Source organism: Penicillium arizonense (genome assembly GCF_001773325.1).
Source record: "Penicillium arizonense strain CBS 141311 chromosome Unknown PENARI_contig006, whole genome shotgun sequence".
NCBI lineage: Eukaryota > Fungi > Ascomycota > Eurotiomycetes > Eurotiales > Aspergillaceae > Penicillium > Penicillium arizonense.
In genome coordinates, this window is record NW_019173283.1 from 1,290,478 (window position 1) to 1,307,145 (window position 16,668).

General features: G+C 50.9%; 6 protein-coding genes across 6 annotated transcripts in view; 4 read left to right on the plus strand and 2 right to left on the minus strand.

Annotated features, from left to right (window-relative positions):
* Positions 1-1,264: 1,264 nt before the first annotated feature.
* On the plus strand, positions 1,265-4,202 carry PENARI_c006G08210 (putative kinesin family protein (KipA); the record flags this gene model as incomplete). Its single annotated transcript, XM_022630478.1, has 2 exons — positions 1,265-2,039; positions 2,092-4,202. The coding sequence occupies 2 exons, from the start codon at positions 1,265-1,267 to the stop codon at positions 4,200-4,202; spliced, it is 2,886 nt and encodes a 961-aa protein (XP_022489863.1).
* Positions 4,203-4,402: 200 nt separating this feature from the next.
* On the minus strand, positions 4,403-7,188 carry PENARI_c006G09153 (uncharacterized protein; the record flags this gene model as incomplete). The annotated part of the gene is made up of 8 exons (XM_022630523.1): positions 4,403-5,429; positions 5,485-5,638; positions 5,986-6,413; positions 6,467-6,549; positions 6,608-6,687; positions 6,750-6,787; positions 6,840-6,877; positions 6,949-7,188. 8 exons carry the CDS (start codon positions 7,186-7,188, stop codon positions 4,403-4,405), a joined length of 2,088 nt encoding a protein of 695 aa, XP_022489482.1.
* Positions 7,189-8,671: 1,483 nt separating this feature from the next.
* PENARI_c006G04003 (phosphatase PAP2 family protein) lies at positions 8,672-10,157 on the plus strand (the record flags this gene model as incomplete). Its single annotated transcript, XM_022630278.1, has 3 exons — positions 8,672-9,055; positions 9,153-9,651; positions 9,736-10,157. 3 exons carry the CDS (start codon positions 8,672-8,674, stop codon positions 10,155-10,157), a joined length of 1,305 nt encoding a protein of 434 aa, XP_022489956.1.
* Positions 10,158-11,781: 1,624 nt separating this feature from the next.
* Positions 11,782-13,844, plus strand: PENARI_c006G02210 (uncharacterized protein; the record flags this gene model as incomplete). The annotated part of the gene is made up of 4 exons (XM_022630197.1): positions 11,782-11,893; positions 12,019-12,496; positions 12,560-12,920; positions 12,981-13,844. The coding sequence occupies 4 exons, from the start codon at positions 11,782-11,784 to the stop codon at positions 13,842-13,844; spliced, it is 1,815 nt and encodes a 604-aa protein (XP_022489533.1).
* Positions 13,845-14,737: 893 nt separating this feature from the next.
* On the minus strand, positions 14,738-16,171 carry ppmA (type 2C protein phosphatase PTC7; the record flags this gene model as incomplete). The annotated part of the gene is made up of 1 exon (XM_022630568.1): positions 14,738-16,171. One exon carries the CDS (start codon positions 16,169-16,171, stop codon positions 14,738-14,740), a length of 1,434 nt encoding a protein of 477 aa, XP_022489779.1.
* A 441-nt stretch (positions 16,172-16,612) lies between these two features.
* Positions 16,613-16,668, plus strand: part of PENARI_c006G07645 (putative pre-mRNA splicing factor) — a gene marked incomplete at both ends in the record, with an annotated part of 1,787 nt that continues 1,731 nt past the window's right edge. The window contains one exon of the mRNA XM_022630451.1: positions 16,613-16,651. Coding sequence (XP_022489939.1) covers positions 16,613-16,651 — 39 coding nt within the window. The remainder of the gene's footprint in view (positions 16,652-16,668) is intronic.

Genomic DNA, 16,668 nt, shown 5'->3' on the forward strand with positions numbered 1-16,668 from the left:
GGACAGAGAGGATGTCAACGCTCAGATCCATTGCCCACGATCATCTACCTGTCATGTTGCACTGTCCAATAGATCGAAGGTCTCTGCAGGCCCTAAAGACTGCTTGCCTCCTCGGAACGGATATTGGCACCCTTGCATGAGGGTTGGATCTATCAGAGGAACCCTCACTTTAGCGCATTCTTATCCCACGAGAGATTGTCGATCCTCGTATTCCAGAAGGAAATGCTATTACAGTATAAGTCAAGTTGATTATACAGCATTTGTATGGGAGATAACATGTCACGGGACATAAATGAGGATCAACGCTAACTGCCCGATTAATTTCCTGCGAATTTAGTAAATTAAGTGGCTTTTGATCTTCAAATCTAGCCCGTTATCGAGCCGTTTCTTGAACAGGAGTTCATGGGGGTTCAATTCAACCCCTTATACCTTCACAGGGAGATGTAAGTAGAGAAGAACTATATCTTCCTTGATCCTTCCCTTTTTCCCTTCTTCCCTTCACTCCTACACTCCTCACTCCTACACTCCCACTGTAACATCTGTAACTTATCTCTTCCGGTCACAATAATGGGCTGGCTCCACCTCAGAAGAAGCTCTCATTCTCCCATCCCATTCGTCCCCCTTTTCTCCTTTGTCCCGAACTTGAAACCTCCACTTGCCTGCGATGCCCCGAGCTTCTTAACTACACTGTGATGAGTTTTAGTTCCATCACACCCCTTTTCGAGGGAGTCGAGGTACATAGGCAGGTATAGAGGGAGGGCCATGGGAGGGAAGGAGTCAAGTAGTTATGCAATACATTTCCAGTAGAACCTGTTTACAAATCCAGGGGCCAATACTAAAAATCTGAATATCAGATCATAAGAGTCTCGCCCTCTGCGGGGGAGATTAGTCGCTTTTTCTCTTTTCTCCCACCTGAGTTCTGACTTTCGCGTCTCTCTCGACGATCATTCTATCCACTTCTCGCGAACCTCTCTCTCTCTCCTCCCGTCGCGATTACAACGCTTGGTCGTTTGGATCTGTACGTACCCGAAACCCCCTCCCGTTCAAAACATTGAGGATATCCTGAGCTCGGAGGTCCTGTGGGTTCGTGTTTACCTTGGAAACATGGCCCATTCAACGGCCCAATCGTCGATGTCTCAGTGCGTTTGGCTAATTTTGACTATCGCAGGACACTACCATCTCTCCAATCCGCCCGCATGGCCGTCGCGCTCACATATACTCGCTGAATTCATCCACCCCACTCGACTTCAGAAATTCAGTCGGCATGGCTTCAATGTCGGCTCTACCTCAGCCATCGCGGCCAGTTACAAACCCCCCAACCGGATCATTACCTGCCCTCCCCAACCCCAAACCTAGAAGGTCTACACCCGGCTCCGAGACACCCCGGGCCGCGTCTCCCTATAACACGTCCAAGCTGCGGACGCCATCCAGCCCCAAACCGTCGCTGAAGTCTCCCCTATCAAATTCAAACTCAACTTCCAACCTCAGCGCGGCCCGGTCCGCATCCAGCGGACGCGCACCGAGCAGCCCGGACAAATCCTTGCGCCGCACAATCAGCATCGCATCATTCCCTCAACCACCAAAAGCAGGCGGCCGTCCGTCTACGGCATCTTCACTCTCGGGCATCCAAGCCGCCACGCCCAGCTCGCGACCGGCGCGAAGCTCACGGCTGAGCACGGGAACTACTAGCAGCTACCGTAGCTCAAAAACACCGTCACTGCTCAACGGTAGTGGAGAAGGCAAATTCATCTCGAGTGCGGACACACGGGATCCAGACGCTTCTCCCGCCCACAGCAGAAGCTCATCCGCGCAAGGATCATGTTCGACTAGCGCTACTACATTTGAGGATGCAGACGATACGGCAAGCAAATCGACTACCAAGCAAAAAGAGATCAAGGGCAATGTGATTGTGAGTGTACGTGTGCGCCCCGACAATAACAGCGGAGGCGAAACGCCGCGGAATCATGGCGAATGGTCGGTTGATGGCCGGCAAAGCCTCATCTCATATCGAGGAAAGGAAGGAGGCGATTATTACTATGGTGAGCATTATCGAACCGGAAACCCAATATTGCGACTGATGAGTTTGAACAGACAACGTATTCAATCCCATGGAGAACAACGCCAAGGTGTACGATTCAGCAGCCAAACGACTTGTCAGGCGTGTAATGGAAGGCTACCACGGAACGGTCTTCGCATATGGTATGACCGGGACCGGAAAGACCTTTTCCATGCAAGGAACAGCGACGTCCCCCGGTGTGATTCCACTGGCCATCACCGACATTTTCTCTTTTATCAGAGAAACCCCCCATCGAGAGTTCCTGCTGCGGGTCAGCTACCTGGAAATCTACAACGAGAAGATCAACGATCTCCTATCTGCTTCGTCTGCCAATGGACCTGCAGCACCTCAGGAAGAGATCAAATTGAGAGAGGATAGCAAGCGAGGAGTGTATGCCACGCCGCTCAAGGAAGAGATTGTGCAGAGCCCGACACAACTTCTTCGCGTAATTGCAAGAGGTGACCACGCACGACGCACCAGCAGCACGCAGTTCAATGCACGAAGTTCCCGAAGTCACGCGGTTGTCCAAATCGTCGTTGAGAGCCGAGAGCGTGTGCCCTCAGGCAATTCCCAGGACAAGAGATCTGGGATTGCCCCGGGAGGTGTACGGGTGTCAACCCTGAGCCTGATTGATCTGGCTGGATCCGAGCGCGCAGCCGATGACAAGGAGCGTCGCACGGAGGGTGCGCACATCAACAAGAGTCTTCTCACTCTGGGTACCATTATCTCCCGGCTCTCCGAAAACAAGGACAAGCAAGGCAACCCCATGGATCGCGATGGGAGGCATTTGCCCTACCGTGACAGCAAGTTGACCAGGCTGCTACAGCCAGCTTTGTCTGGCGGTTCTCTTGTCAGTATCCTGTGCACGATCCAACTTACTAGCTCTGTCAATGCGAACACTGGTGAGACCCTAAACACCATGAAATTTGCTGCGCGAGCCAAGAACAACATTGTCAGCCATGCCAAAAAGGCAGAGGAGGCATACGGCGGTGGCGGCGGGGACTCTGGAAGCCGAGTCTTGCTTGAGCGGTACCGCATGGAGATCCAAGCTCTGCGCGGTCAGCTTGATACTCAGGCCAAGTTTCAGGCTGAAAAGGAACTCAAATGGGATGAACAGCAGTATGAAAAAGAGGCGCAGGCCCGCCACGAGGAGCAAGTGTTGGAAATGCAGTTGGCCCGAACAGCGCTGAAAGAGCGAATCGAACATCTTAACCGTCTAATTTTGAGCTCCAAGTCAACAGGAGTTAACAACCACAACAGTCTGTCTACATTTGGTCGGCTTTCCCGCATGTCTTCGACGGATTCTGGTGTTCGCTCTCTACGTTCGTCCGCTAGTCAATCGACCCTGAGTGCTGTCCATTCATCGATGCGCCCCATCTCATTCATGTCCGTCAATAGCAACGACCCCTCGGCATTGCATTACCCGGGGGGATCATTTGGCCCCGAGGATGAAGAGGACCTTGGTGAATTTGGCGATGGCAAAGCCAGCCTGCAGCGGCAGGTAACTGCGTTGCAGGCCGACCTTAGTGATAAAAACCGATACATCTCAACCCTGGAACGCCGACTTCTCCAAGCTCGTCGATCCAGTCACACCCGCATGTCAGTGGGTGTCAAGCCTGCGAATGCCACCATTGCCGAACAACCGGATATGATTGCCTTGGTTCGGGAGAAGGACATGGAGATCAACGAACTCCGCCTCCAGCTCGACGACAAGGATCGCATGCTCGCTGCACTTCGCTCTGCAACGCGTCATCGCGACCTGGCTGCCGTCACCAATGAGTCCCAGTCACCCGAGTTGAAAAACAAGGGTGACTCTGTGGGCGAGATAGACGGTCCCATCAGGACCAGTGGTCTTCCCACTGACAAGCCCGAAAGCCCAAACAAGCGGGCCTTTTCTGGCTCTAGCAGAGCCAGCAGAGTCAATGACCAGACGGATGGTGGCAAAAACATGGATGAAGTCTCTCGATTACTGGACGAGATGATCCAGGGTCGAATGGACGGTGGACATGCGAATGATCGTTCTTCCATGAACGTCAAGAGTGTCACCAGTGAGAGTCGACGTGAATCTTCATCGGCTGAAGTGCCGGGCTTGAACCCTACTGCGCCGTCGTGGGATCCAAGCCTCAGTTCGCCGTTCCGAGGATGATGATGAATCTTTTTTATTCTTGTGCTTTTGAAGCATTTTAACTTTTCTGATCTGATACCCAATTCATAGGTTTACCATTCTTGCGTGTGTATTTAATCTGAACTACTTGAACATGTACGATTTGCTGTTAACTTAGTGAGTTCCTTAATCTGCTATATATGTATTGTAAACAGTAGACTGAACAGACATGGTTCAATCCCTCACGAGCCAATCTCCAGCTCGCCCTCCCGTTCCTTAGCATAAACATCCTTGTACTGATCCCACAACCGCATCAATTCCTGTACATATCTCGAATGCAACTCATCAATATACTGATCGTCAATCTTATCCCGATTCTGCTGCTGCATAACAGAAATCGGCCGCCCAACAACAATATTAAGCGGATGGCGATAAGGCATCAAACCCACGTCATAATTGAACACACCACGGGCATGGAACAGTGGAATAGTAAAGCCCATAGTCCGCTTAATAAACATCTGAAGCTTATGAATAAGCGGATGCTCATCAGAATGAATCTGCTCGTAGATATCATTCTCCCCGAAAGACAAAACAGGAACGAGATCCGCCCCAGTCCGGATAGCAAGCTTGATAAACCCCTTCCGCCGTTTCAACACAAGCCGTAGCGAGTGAGGCTGCGCATTGAGTGATTCCCGCGCCCCACCGACGACAATAGTAATTGCCCTCCCCATTCCCTCTCCATCCGAACCACCCTTCGTAAGGATATTCTCGCAGGATTCCCGCGACACACTCGCTATCCCCAAGCCAAGTGCATACTCACGATAAAACGGAATCCGGAAATTAGCATCGAGCGTCAACAGCGAATTCGTAATTCCCGGGAACAACTTCGAAAATCCCAATGCCTCAGTTCCAAACGCGGCGAATGCGCCATGTGAGAGAATCCCGTGCGGGTGATATCCGAAAATATACTTCTTTGTCGGTGGCAGTTCCTCTTCGCGGTGGAGACGAGCGGGGAAGTAGGAAGCGTAGAGTTTGAAGATTGGGAGTGAGCGTAGGAATTGGCTGCGGCCTTTTAGCTCGCCGGATGTTGCTGCTGTTGAGAAGAGCGAGATGTAGACCAAGTAGGGGACTAGGAGGGGCCAGAAGATTGGGATGGCGCAGGTGAAAAAGAAGATCGTTAGGAAGATGGGGATTGTCAATGTGTGGCAGAGGACGAGGAAGGTTTGGAGACGGCGTTTTAGGCTTATGTTTAAGGGTGCCCAGGTGATGCTTTGGGGTGTTAGTTTTGAGTATTGTGTATGTGTCGTGGTTGAGTATGGCTTACCCTTTTCTTCTGTGGGTGCGCTTGGACTGGGGCTGTGAGTTGGATGACGCGCTGCTCCTGTGAGATTGGGTTTCTCCGTTCATATTTGTGGTGTGAGGGAGACGAGTCTCCGTTCTGCGGAAGTGCTGCACAGTTCCCTGGCGCGGGCCGGGTGCTTTCGGTCAAGTCCTGATGCTGAGCTAGAGCGTGCGGAGATGATCAAAGCTTGAGCAAGATTACAGAGATCAATGTACAGGGAATGTTCAAACTTGTTGCCCCCAATGTCGACTCACTAGGGGCAAGGTAAGTTGTGAATCGAAGTGAGATATGACGTTGTGGTGGTCAGCCAACGTCTCTGGGCTTACGTAATCTCTGCCCTAGCTCAACTTTCTATTCTGTTGAAAGTTCTCTTCTCTTCTCGATATTGACTATTCAAGGTTAATTACACTTCGTGGGTCTAACTACGGAATGAAACAATCTTCCCCCAAGTATCAGCAGTCCCCCAAATCCCAGAACGCAAACACTCCAACTGCACAATCTGGCTATGATCCACAAACAGATTCACATCAATACCAAACTCCCGAATATACCAGTTGAACACCTTAGGATCGGCAGCTTCAAACATGACCCGCTCAGAAGGAAGCTCCTTCATAATCCGAGACACAACATCAGTCCGCCAGGAGGTAACATTCTCCGTAATTCCCTCCGACTCAATCATCAACCGCTTTACACCGGCATCGAGGAACCTATGACCCAAGTTAACCAGCTTTCCGGGGTCTGAGGTACCGATTGCTTCAAGTCCTGAGGCAGGTGTGTCCCCGCCAGCACCAAACTGAATACCCAGCTCGGGCTTTGCTTCCAGTTTGTATGAGTGGACTTTATCGACGAGGCGGAGCCAGTCATCTTCTGGGATTGAGAGAAAGCCGGAGGATAGTTCGATTACATCGAGGCTGCGAATGGTCAGCTCTCTGTTGAAGTCTGGGATATTTGAAGATGCACGTACCCGAGATCCTTGCATTTTGTCAAATAGCGGTCGAATACGGTGTTCGGGTCAGGGTGCGTAAGGAGATGTTCGGCCCATCCGCCCTGAGGTCCACGTGGTGTTAGGAATGCTCAAGATGTGCTGATTTCGGGGCAATCTTACCGTCGAGACATATACACCGTGTTCGTGGGCTAGATCGATCAGTTCGCGCAGGGGCTTTTCCTCAAAGAGAGAGAATGAACCTGTGGTTTTGTCTCAGTTCCTGCTGACAAGTCTCAGAAACAGTTTCAAGACTAGCACTTACCTCCCGCAAACTTGAGACCATCTACATGGTTGCCCATCCTATAAGCTGCTGTCAGTACTGTCGCGTAGGCTAGGTATCGTGGGTAATTACGTTTCGAGCACGTCTGCCAGGTATCTTTTGCCCATAACCTCGTCTAGGTTAGCTTGGGAACTTACAGAGCATCATCATATGCTTAGTGAAAGGAGTATACTCCACTTACTGAATAGTATGGACCTCGAATCTCAGTCACGCCCTTGGATCTAGGCTTGACAGGTCTAGGGTTTGACCTCGCAAACCCAAAGCCATTCTCCTTATCCTGCAACAGCGTGACTCCTTGATATGCACTCGGTGTGGTTGAAAATCCTCTGGATCGTGCGGCCGAGGCAACCTTGGGGATCTGGGACGCGGGGTTCAAGACACCCTTACAGGCAGATGTAATTGGAGCCTTTGCGAGGAACATTATGGACGATGGACTATTCAAAGGATGACGATGATGATGATAGATGGACTAGGTAGATGGTAGACAGTACAGCTCTGGACTGTATGTATAGACTTCACAGCTGCTTTGTCTGGGGTTTATATATTTCGAACAAATTATCACATTCATTCTCTGCGAAAAACCAACATTCCGGACGGCTGGTGGTCATGGTGGTGTGAGGGTTGACGTCAAGTATACATCACCCAGTACTAGTTATACGCTCTTCATTGGAGGAGAGACGGTCGGTCCAACAGGAAACCAAACATAGCTCAAGGGAGTAAGAAAGTACAAGTCAGAAGTATGGAAGCAATGAAGAGACATATTTATATACTGAAATGGGGATGGCACAATGGCAGTCTGGCATAGCAGACGGGTCGATATCAACAAAGAGCATACAACCGACCACTCCCCTGATCGGTAGGGGTTGTAGAGAGTGACTTCTTTATAGCGTAGACCGCTTAACCTGATACTGTGTCATGAAGTCAAGAACCCGAAGAGAAAGTAGTCATATTGTGGTGCATGAATTGATTCATTTTTTGCGGAGTAAACTGAGCTGAATATGGTGCTAGGCATTCTGCCACCCGAGACCGCTACTGTGCTACTGTTATAGGGTTCACCACTACAAAATATATACAGACCGTTATATACTTCTATGGCGGAAAAAAATACAAGCTTTTTCATCTCAGCACTCGAAATCCACCCAACGCGAACGAATACGAGATAAACCTGCTTCTAAGTTAATTCGTCCAACAATAGCGCATCGGGAGCCGGATCTTACAGTTGGCAGGCCGCCAAGCGCGGAGTTGCAAAGACCAAACATCCGAATCGGCGATTCAACGATCCGAGCGCCGATCCCGCTGAGTCAAGGCGATCCGGTTCGATCCCGAGGTTCTTGGCGTTTACATACAATTATTCCACTATGCCCACTATTGTACCTGTGGATGATCTTATGCCGTTTCCACTCGGCCCTTGAGACATTCGGACTTCGGAGATCTGAGAATCGCCGTGCATAAAACCGGACTTAGCATCTCCTGTCTAGAGTTGGACAAACCCAACGCCAAGCCAATGGGAGCACATCTGCCTGACCGGTGTACATGTATCATACAAGACTTTTCAGGGTCAATGGTCTTTGATTCGGACTGACACAGGGATTCCGTGTACACCTGGGCAGGTATCACCGGGGTTATACGCTATACTACGAAATACGAAAACGAGGCACGCGACACTATACATGGATTATTGTGCAGACGCCAATGATTCAGCTCCACCGCCAAGTACAGGGCCAGCCTTGTGGACCTATTATACATGTATTACGGAGTAGACGGAAGCAAAACTAGTATTTTCAACAGGGATTCTGGTGACTTCACCCCTGGCTCCTGCCCAGTATGGCTTCTCTCTTCTTATCCTACCACCCAGGGCTTCCCATTCCTTATTCTCCGTATCGAGTACTGTTATATCCTTTATCATGGGTGTTGGAGCGGTCCTCGAACCGCTAGTAGTCATTATCCTACTGTTTGGAGGCACATGGATCAACCGTACAACTGGTACAAACGCTCACCGTCATTTTGCTCGCCGGAAATCCGCAGACTTGGTGCGGGCAGCCTCACCTGATTCCCTCGAGTCCGGATACTCAAGTCCAACAACAAAGGATGGACTTCTCACCCCGCGTTCCCGTTCACCCTTGCATCAAATTCCCGATGGATGGCACAAGCGACAGGTGGGAATCTTGGGGTTGACCTTAGAGGTGTCATCGCCAAATACTGTTATTTTCCAAGATCGGTTGCTCAGTCGTCTGCTACGGAAGCTTCCTTTCTTGGTAGAATGCTGGTACTGGGCCTTGGTATACTGGGTAAGTTTGTTCTGCGTCCGTGCCTAGGGGCTACCCGATCTATATCCTATGATCTTGTGCCTTCATACAAAGAATGAGAAGCTCACAACCCGTACAGACATACCAGCTTGGCAGAGCCTTTACCGCCGTGACCCTCAAGGACGATACAGTCGATGTTGCGAGACGACATGCCCTACAACTCATCAAGATTGAGCAGCGTCTAGATATATTTTGGGAAACTGTCATCCAGAGGAACTTCTTGCTCCATCCCCGCGCGATGATTTGGATCAATTGGATATATTCGTTCATTCATATCCCCGGTACCATCGCTTTCCTCGTCTGGCTTTATTACTTCACCACCACGCGGAATCGAGTCGACGAGACTCAGGCAGGAAAGCCCAGAGGCGCTGTGAGCGGGTCACCCGCAGGCCCTCTTCTATACCAAGCGCGTCGACGGACGCTGGCTGTGTGCAACCTGCTCGCATTTGTGGTGTTCACTCTGTGGCCTTGCATGCCGCCCAGGTTACTAAGTGACACCAACATCGGTGGGCAGGAGGGTGAGCTGGCTCGCAGTTATGGCTTTGTTGATACTGTGCATGGTACCAATGGAGCGGGCAGTGTGTGGACAGAAAACCGTTTTTGTAATCAATATGGTAGGTCGTTTCCCGACACTTGATAGATTCATGGCTAACCATCATCAGCCGCCATGCCATCCTTGCACTTCGGTTACTCTCTCATGATCGGTCTCACAATCATGACGATCCCTCTGCCGCAGCAACGACGAACAGTACTGCGGACTCGCCTAACCCGAGTAAGGCTGACTCTTCCACCCTGGCGCCGCCTGATGTGCCTTATTCTCGGGTTTTCCTATCCGTTCATCATTCTGGTAGCCATTGTTGCCACGGCCAACCATTTCATCCTGGATGCAGTGGCAGGAGCCTTGGTCTGCGCACTGGGATGGCGGTTCAATGGGATGCTGCTTAATTTGCTGCCGCTGGAAGACTACTTTCTGTGGCTTGTCCGTATCCACAAACCGGAGCCATCGCTTGTCACTGTCATCCCTGAAAGCTTGGATAGTCGGTCTTCTAGTGAGGGGTTATGGAGTCATGCTGTCATCTCATGAATGGCCGTCGGAAGGCATTGCATTATTGGTCTGACGTCTGTTGGATCAGCGTCCCTGTTTAGAATGTGATACCCTGTATGAAACCGCCAGGCTGTTGGTAATTTGTGTATGTGACTTTGAATTATTGTTACTACCTGGACTTTGTCGATAACAACTTGGGTGTGTTATGATACCACTCCAGCTTCTACCTAGAATCAAGTTTTATTCTTATTTAATTGGCTAATAATTCTTTGTTTGAAGTACTGGGACATGCGCGTCTTTAAGAGGACCCTTGGGATTGCTTGTATTGCCCATATGTGCATTTCTTTGTCCATTATCCTCCACATCAATATGCTAAATATCTATATGATGAATTGTAGGCAGAATATAGCCACCCAGAGAAACATGATCGGGGACTTTCACCAGCGAAGAATAAGGCCAGTTATGTACATATCGAAGAAACCCAAAGAACGAACTGCAAATTGTAGCATCTGGCGCTCACACGCTCAACAGAATCTGATGAAGATTTCTAACCACCCGCCATCCAATTGTCTTGACAACCTCATCTTTTTTTTACCTTCCAACTTACCCGGACTGTCTAAGCCATATGTCCATGATGGATAACATGCATTGCAATCCAGTCTATCACCAATAAGTCCGGTAAGTTTCGCGGCCATGGGAATTTCACATGTACCCGTTCAGATCTATTATCGGTGGTCTAACACTTTTTATAGTGCTTGGCTTTATGGCGATTCATACCCAGACACGAAATATACCATATCACCTCACAGCCTGAAGGGTTTTAAGGCGTGAAGGCTATACGGCTGAATGGAAGGTTCTCATTCTTTTTCAGTTGGCACTAAACTTGCGTTGGGCCATTGATATGTGGGAATATAGCGTTCACTTTCTATATATCCTCACTTGTTTCAGGAGATAATTGCTAATTCATGTGGATGATTGAAAGTGATTTGAAGCCTCCGAAGAGTTGAGAACCCGAAGAGGTGGCAGTCAGTATGCGGTACTTCGATGCGCTCGAAGCTTTGACATGGACATGGACATGGACATGGACATTGACGTCAATGCATTGTGATACCAGCATTCGCAAGATAAAAATTCGACATTTATGCGCATTGGAGCGAGATATATGCTGGTACCAGACTGACGACCCACGACTGGGAAGGACAAACTGGTATACTCCGGGATAACTTACTTCAGGGCCAAGATACATGTAGCTCTCAAGCTTGCACGTGCCTGCATCTCAAGTGCCCAATCCAGTCACTTGACTCTTTGGACTCTCCAATTTCGTCCAAGGCTTTTGTTGGAGCTTGAGAATCACTCGACGTGAATCGAGCTTAGGCGACTTCAGAAGTGAATCGAATCTTCACAATCCAAGCTATCAGAAGCTATTTTTGAAAGCCATTTTCAACGTCTGAGAACGTGGAAGACACAAGAAGACCAAAAGCTGAAACGACGTTGATTGTGGCGTCATCGAGGTTGCCGTTCCCAACGCGTCTTGGAGTTCCCGCGCCTTTCGCGACTCTTTCTTCTCCACATCTCTCTGCAACCTCCCCTGGAAGCTGCTCCCCCCTCCCCCAACTTTCACCAATCGCTTCCCCAGTTCTACGTATTGCTTTTACTAGCAACCATGGCTGAGGATACCCCTGTCCCTGCGCCTGTTGAGGCTGGCGAAACCGCGCGCGCCGAGAAGCCCACCGAGAAGAAGTCGGAGACTGAGACTGTCGACGACAAGCCTGCCGGTAAGCACGACCCCATTGATATAGCTCAATATCCCTATGTCCCCATTCCTCACAGCTGGCCCCCGACCGGGGGCCTCCAATCTCTGTGCGACCAAAAACCGCTAACTCATTGTTTCTTCCCCCAGAGAGCGCAGTTGCGACCGACAACAAGAAGGACACCGGAGCTGGGGCCGATAAGCCTGCTACTGCTGATGAGCCTTCCGAGCCCAAGGCTGATGGTGACGATGCCGCCGCTGCTCCTGCTGATGCTGAGGCCGCTGCGCCCGCCGAGGCCAACGGAACCCCTGCCTCCGCAAAGAAGTCCTCCAAGAACCGCCGCGCTTCCGGAGGTGCCAACCAGTCGAAGCTGAGCCGCAAGAAGTCTGTGACTCGCATTACCCACCTGGATGCTAAGCCTGGTCAATACTACCTTGCGCGCCTTCGCAGCTATGCGCCCTGGCCCTCCATCATCTGCGATGATGAGATCCTTCCCGAGAGCCTGCTCGAGAACCGTCCTGTTACCGCCATGCAGAAGGATGGGTCTTACAAGGGCGAGTACGCCGACGGTGGCCGTCGCACCCATGAACGGACTTTCCCCGTGATGTTCTTCGAGACCAATGAATTGTAAGTTGACACCCGCCCATGCTATAACACCAACGCGAATTTCTTACTGACTACTCGCGACAGCGCTTGGGTCCCGAACACTGCGCTTACCCCCCTCGAACCTGCCGAGTGCAAGGAAATCTCCGAGAAGAACAAGACCAAGCAATTGATCAGCGCTTACAAGGTTGCCTCCGAAGGTCATGACCTTGCGTACTTTAAGAAGCTGTTGAACGACCACCAGGCCGCCATCGACCAAGAGGAGGCTGAAATTGAGGCCGAGAAGGCCGAGAAGGCAGCTGCCAAGGCCGCAAAGGACTCTAAGAAGGGCAAGCGCAAGAGCAAGGGAGCCGAAACTGATGTTGAAATGGAGGACGCGGATGACTCTAAAAAGTCCAAGGCGTCGAAGAAGCGCAAGAACACTGAGACTGATGCTGAGGCAGACAAGGTAGGCGTTGCCGGATCCCCTTTTCTGTTGCCTTTGCTAATCTGCCGTTTGTGCATACAGCCAGCCAAGACTCCCAAGACCAATACCAAGCTGAAGTTGACTACCCCCAAGGCCCCCGAGGAGAAGAAAACACCTGCAAGCAAGACCAAGAAAGCCCCAACCAAGAAGGGCAAGGCCGCTCCCGCCCCCAGCGACGACGAGGATGCCAGTGCCGGTGCTAAGGAATCCCCCAAGCCCGTGGACCCCGAGGAATTGAAGAAAAAGAAGGAGAAAGAAAGTACGTCTTCCCCAGACCCTGGATCACCCCCTCCCCAAGGCCCGCCCGACCCAGAGCGCTTACGCCTTTTAGTTCTTTTCCTTCGTCACAAGCTCCAGAAGGGCTTCATCTCCCGCGACCAGCCCCCCAAGGAAGATGAAATGGCCAGCATGGCCACCTACTTTGACAAGCTGGAGAAGCACGCTGATCTGGAGGTCTCGATCATCCGTTCTACTAAGATCAACAAGGTTCTGAAGATGATCGTCAAGCTCAACTCGATTCCTCGCGACGAGGACTTTGGCTTCCGTCACCGCGCCATGAACATTCTGTCCAGCTGGAAGAACATCTTGGACGCAGACACTCCTGCTGGTGCGATTGACAAGGACGACAAGCCCACTGCTAACGGCTCCAACAAGGAGTATGACGGAGCTGACACCCCCAAGCTGGAGACTGAGGAGGAGAAGGAGCCCGAGTCCAAGTCAGCCAAGGATGACCTCGACTCCCCGATGCCCGATGCCGACGCAGAGAAGGCCCCTGAGCCCGAGAAGGAGCAGAACGCCGATGGTGACAAGCCTACGGAGACCACAGAGGAGAAGACGGAAGAGAAATCTACTGAAAAGCCCGAAGAGAAGCCCGCCGACGAGCCTTCTGAGGAGAAGACTGCCTAGACCGCCGCTTGAGTGGTCTGAGATGCACACTTCATGACGTCTGTTTTCTTGCACGGAACCTTTTGCGCTCCCCTTTTCTTGTTCTCTTCTCTGTCTTTGTTTCAATCTACGTACGCGCTTACCGCTGGTCTGTTTCTGTATCTTTGTCATTTTTTTCTACGCCTGGGATTACGGGGCTGCACCACCCAGCCAACCTTTTGAATCAATGGAAAATGTGATTGTTTTTTTTGTTTCTTTTTTTTTTCTTTTTTGATATTCCCTAACAGAAACTTATTCTGTACATTGTTCTTTTCCCTTTCCCTGACCCTGGTGCATGTGCATAGGAGTTACAGGTTACAGTTACATGGGACGTCATTCACTCCGAAGGTTGTACGATGATAGTCTCGATCTATGCCGATCATTAGCTCTCGAGCTAGTTGTGCTCCAAATTCAGGGAATCCAGGGAGTCGGAGATGAATGTGGTTATGGTGTGGACAGGATTCAAGTTCTTACTAGGCATGTATGTAATGAGCTAGCAACATTCAGACTGTCTGCTACGCTGTAACATACCTAGTTGATAGAATAAATCCAGAAGCAGTATAGCAGTAGTAATCACAATCCGAAAATCCGTCTTGCAATCGGTAGATTATTTCTATAATATAGTCAAGGTCAAGGTATCGACCAAACACGACAGATGCACAAGAAATGCTATGCTCAGCTCCTTTCGCAAAATGAAATCGGAAAGCCCCCGCGCCTCTAAGTTATATGCGCACAGCCATGCAGTTAGTTATATACCAATGCCCCCAGCCACCCAGACAAAAGAAAAGACCAGAAAAGAAAGAAAAGAACGGTACAAAATGACGCCGTATCTATGTGTTATCCAGGTTTCCAATTTCGATCTCCATCTCCGTCACTCAGACTGCACCGCTGGAAGCCATGCTATCATCGATAGCCACGACAATCACAACACAGATGTCATCCACCTTGCCGCCGCGGTAGTAATCACCGGGATAATAGCGCTGGGCCTCCTTAGCAAAGGGACCATCGCGGCGATAGTCCATGCTAGCCTTCTTCGCCTCGCCGGCAATGGTAGCAGCGAGAACAGACTGCAAAGTGATTTGGTCTTCAGGGCGAGAAACAGGGGTTTCGACATCTGTCTCCTTCTTGGACTTGGCCAAACTTGACGTGGAAGGGAACGCATCAGCCAGACCACCAGGAGCAGTCAAAGCGCGCAAGTTATCCGAAACGCCGACGCCAGAATCGGTGGCTGTCCACGCGCCGGTCAGGATCATCCGGCCGGTGACGAGCTTGAGGATATCCTGATTGTTCAGATTATCAAAGACGCCATCGGTAGCAAGCATCAACACATCCCCATGCTGCATCTTGAGATTGGTAACACTGGCATCCTTAGGGAAATCCTCCAAAAAGGCACCACCAAAGACAGAAGCCTGGGCACGCATCCGGGGCGGGATAACACTAAGCTGGTACGGCGTATTAAACCCATGTGTCTGCGGGACAGAATACTGATGCACAGCAGCCCTCCGTAAAAGAACAGACCCCGAATCCCCCAAATTCGCCAATTCAACCCGCCCATCCGGCAACGCAATCCCAACAGAGGCGGTACTACCACCGGCGCGAATCGTCGGATCAGCAACGACCTGGTCATACCCAGCCTGGAGGAGCTGTTTAGGGCGGAGCTGCTCAGCAGGCTGGTGCCAGGTCTGTGCCGTGTGCGCCATGTAGCCGCAAATCCCGTGCGAAAAGTCCGCCGGATCGACGCGGGATTCGGTCCAGCCGCCGACACCGTCTGCTACGGCGAAGGCGACTGCTTCGGCGTTTTCATGTTGGTGGTCCGAGATTCGAATTCCGATTCGGCTTACGAAGAAGGCATCTTCGCCGCTGTCCGGGCGGTTGCGCCTTCTGCTGACGCTGTTCTTGTCTTTTGTTACGCCTAGGGCGTCGGCGGAGGGGTCGAAGTTGTAAGAGTTTGTGAGAGGGTTGAAGCGGCGGCCTTTGCCGCTTGAGGAGACGGCGACGCGGTAGGAGAGGCGCGTTGAGGAGGGGGAGGAAGGTGAAGGAGAAGGAGAGGGGTGTTTTTCGAGGTGTGTTGCTGGCGTGGAATGAAATCCCCGGCGGGATTGGGCTTGGGCTTTTATTTGAAGCGTGGGACTTTGCAGATGTGATTTTTGTCTGACTGCATAGAGCCGGACGTGAGGCTTGCTGAGAAGTAACGAGGCCCTGTATGTGCTGGGATTGGCGGAGGCCGCGTACACCCCATCTCGAGCGATGGCTTGTAGGCTACTGCAGGCGGAACTGCAGGCCCTACACGAAACCCTTGGCGGGATCATTGCAGGTCTGGGAGTATATATAGAGGGCCCAGAGTGCCCAAGTTAGGTCAAAGTGAAGACGTACAAAGAAACAAAATTCCAAGGACGTGGATAAGACTGTACCCGCTCTTATCGACCGCCTGGCGTCATTTGGTTTTTTTTCGTTGCCTGAGATCTGAGGCTGCCGTGGTTATTCACGGCCACATACGGGTTAATAGTAGTTTCTATACGCTCATGTCGTATTAAAAACACCATAAGAATACTTTCAGCTTTATCTTAGGGCTATGAACGTGGTTTTTCACCAAAGTGACCAAATTATATACTTCCTGCATCACCGCCAAAGCTTTATCAATTCTGCCACACTTTCCGCCTCTTCTCTTCGCATTTCCTCCTCTAGGTTCAACACTTGAACTCTTTGTACTTTTAATTTGAATTCAAAGCGCAAGCTTCTAGCCCAACATCATGCATCCAGCCCGACAAGCCTATGTCGAGGAGACTGCGGTAAGCAAACCCCCCCC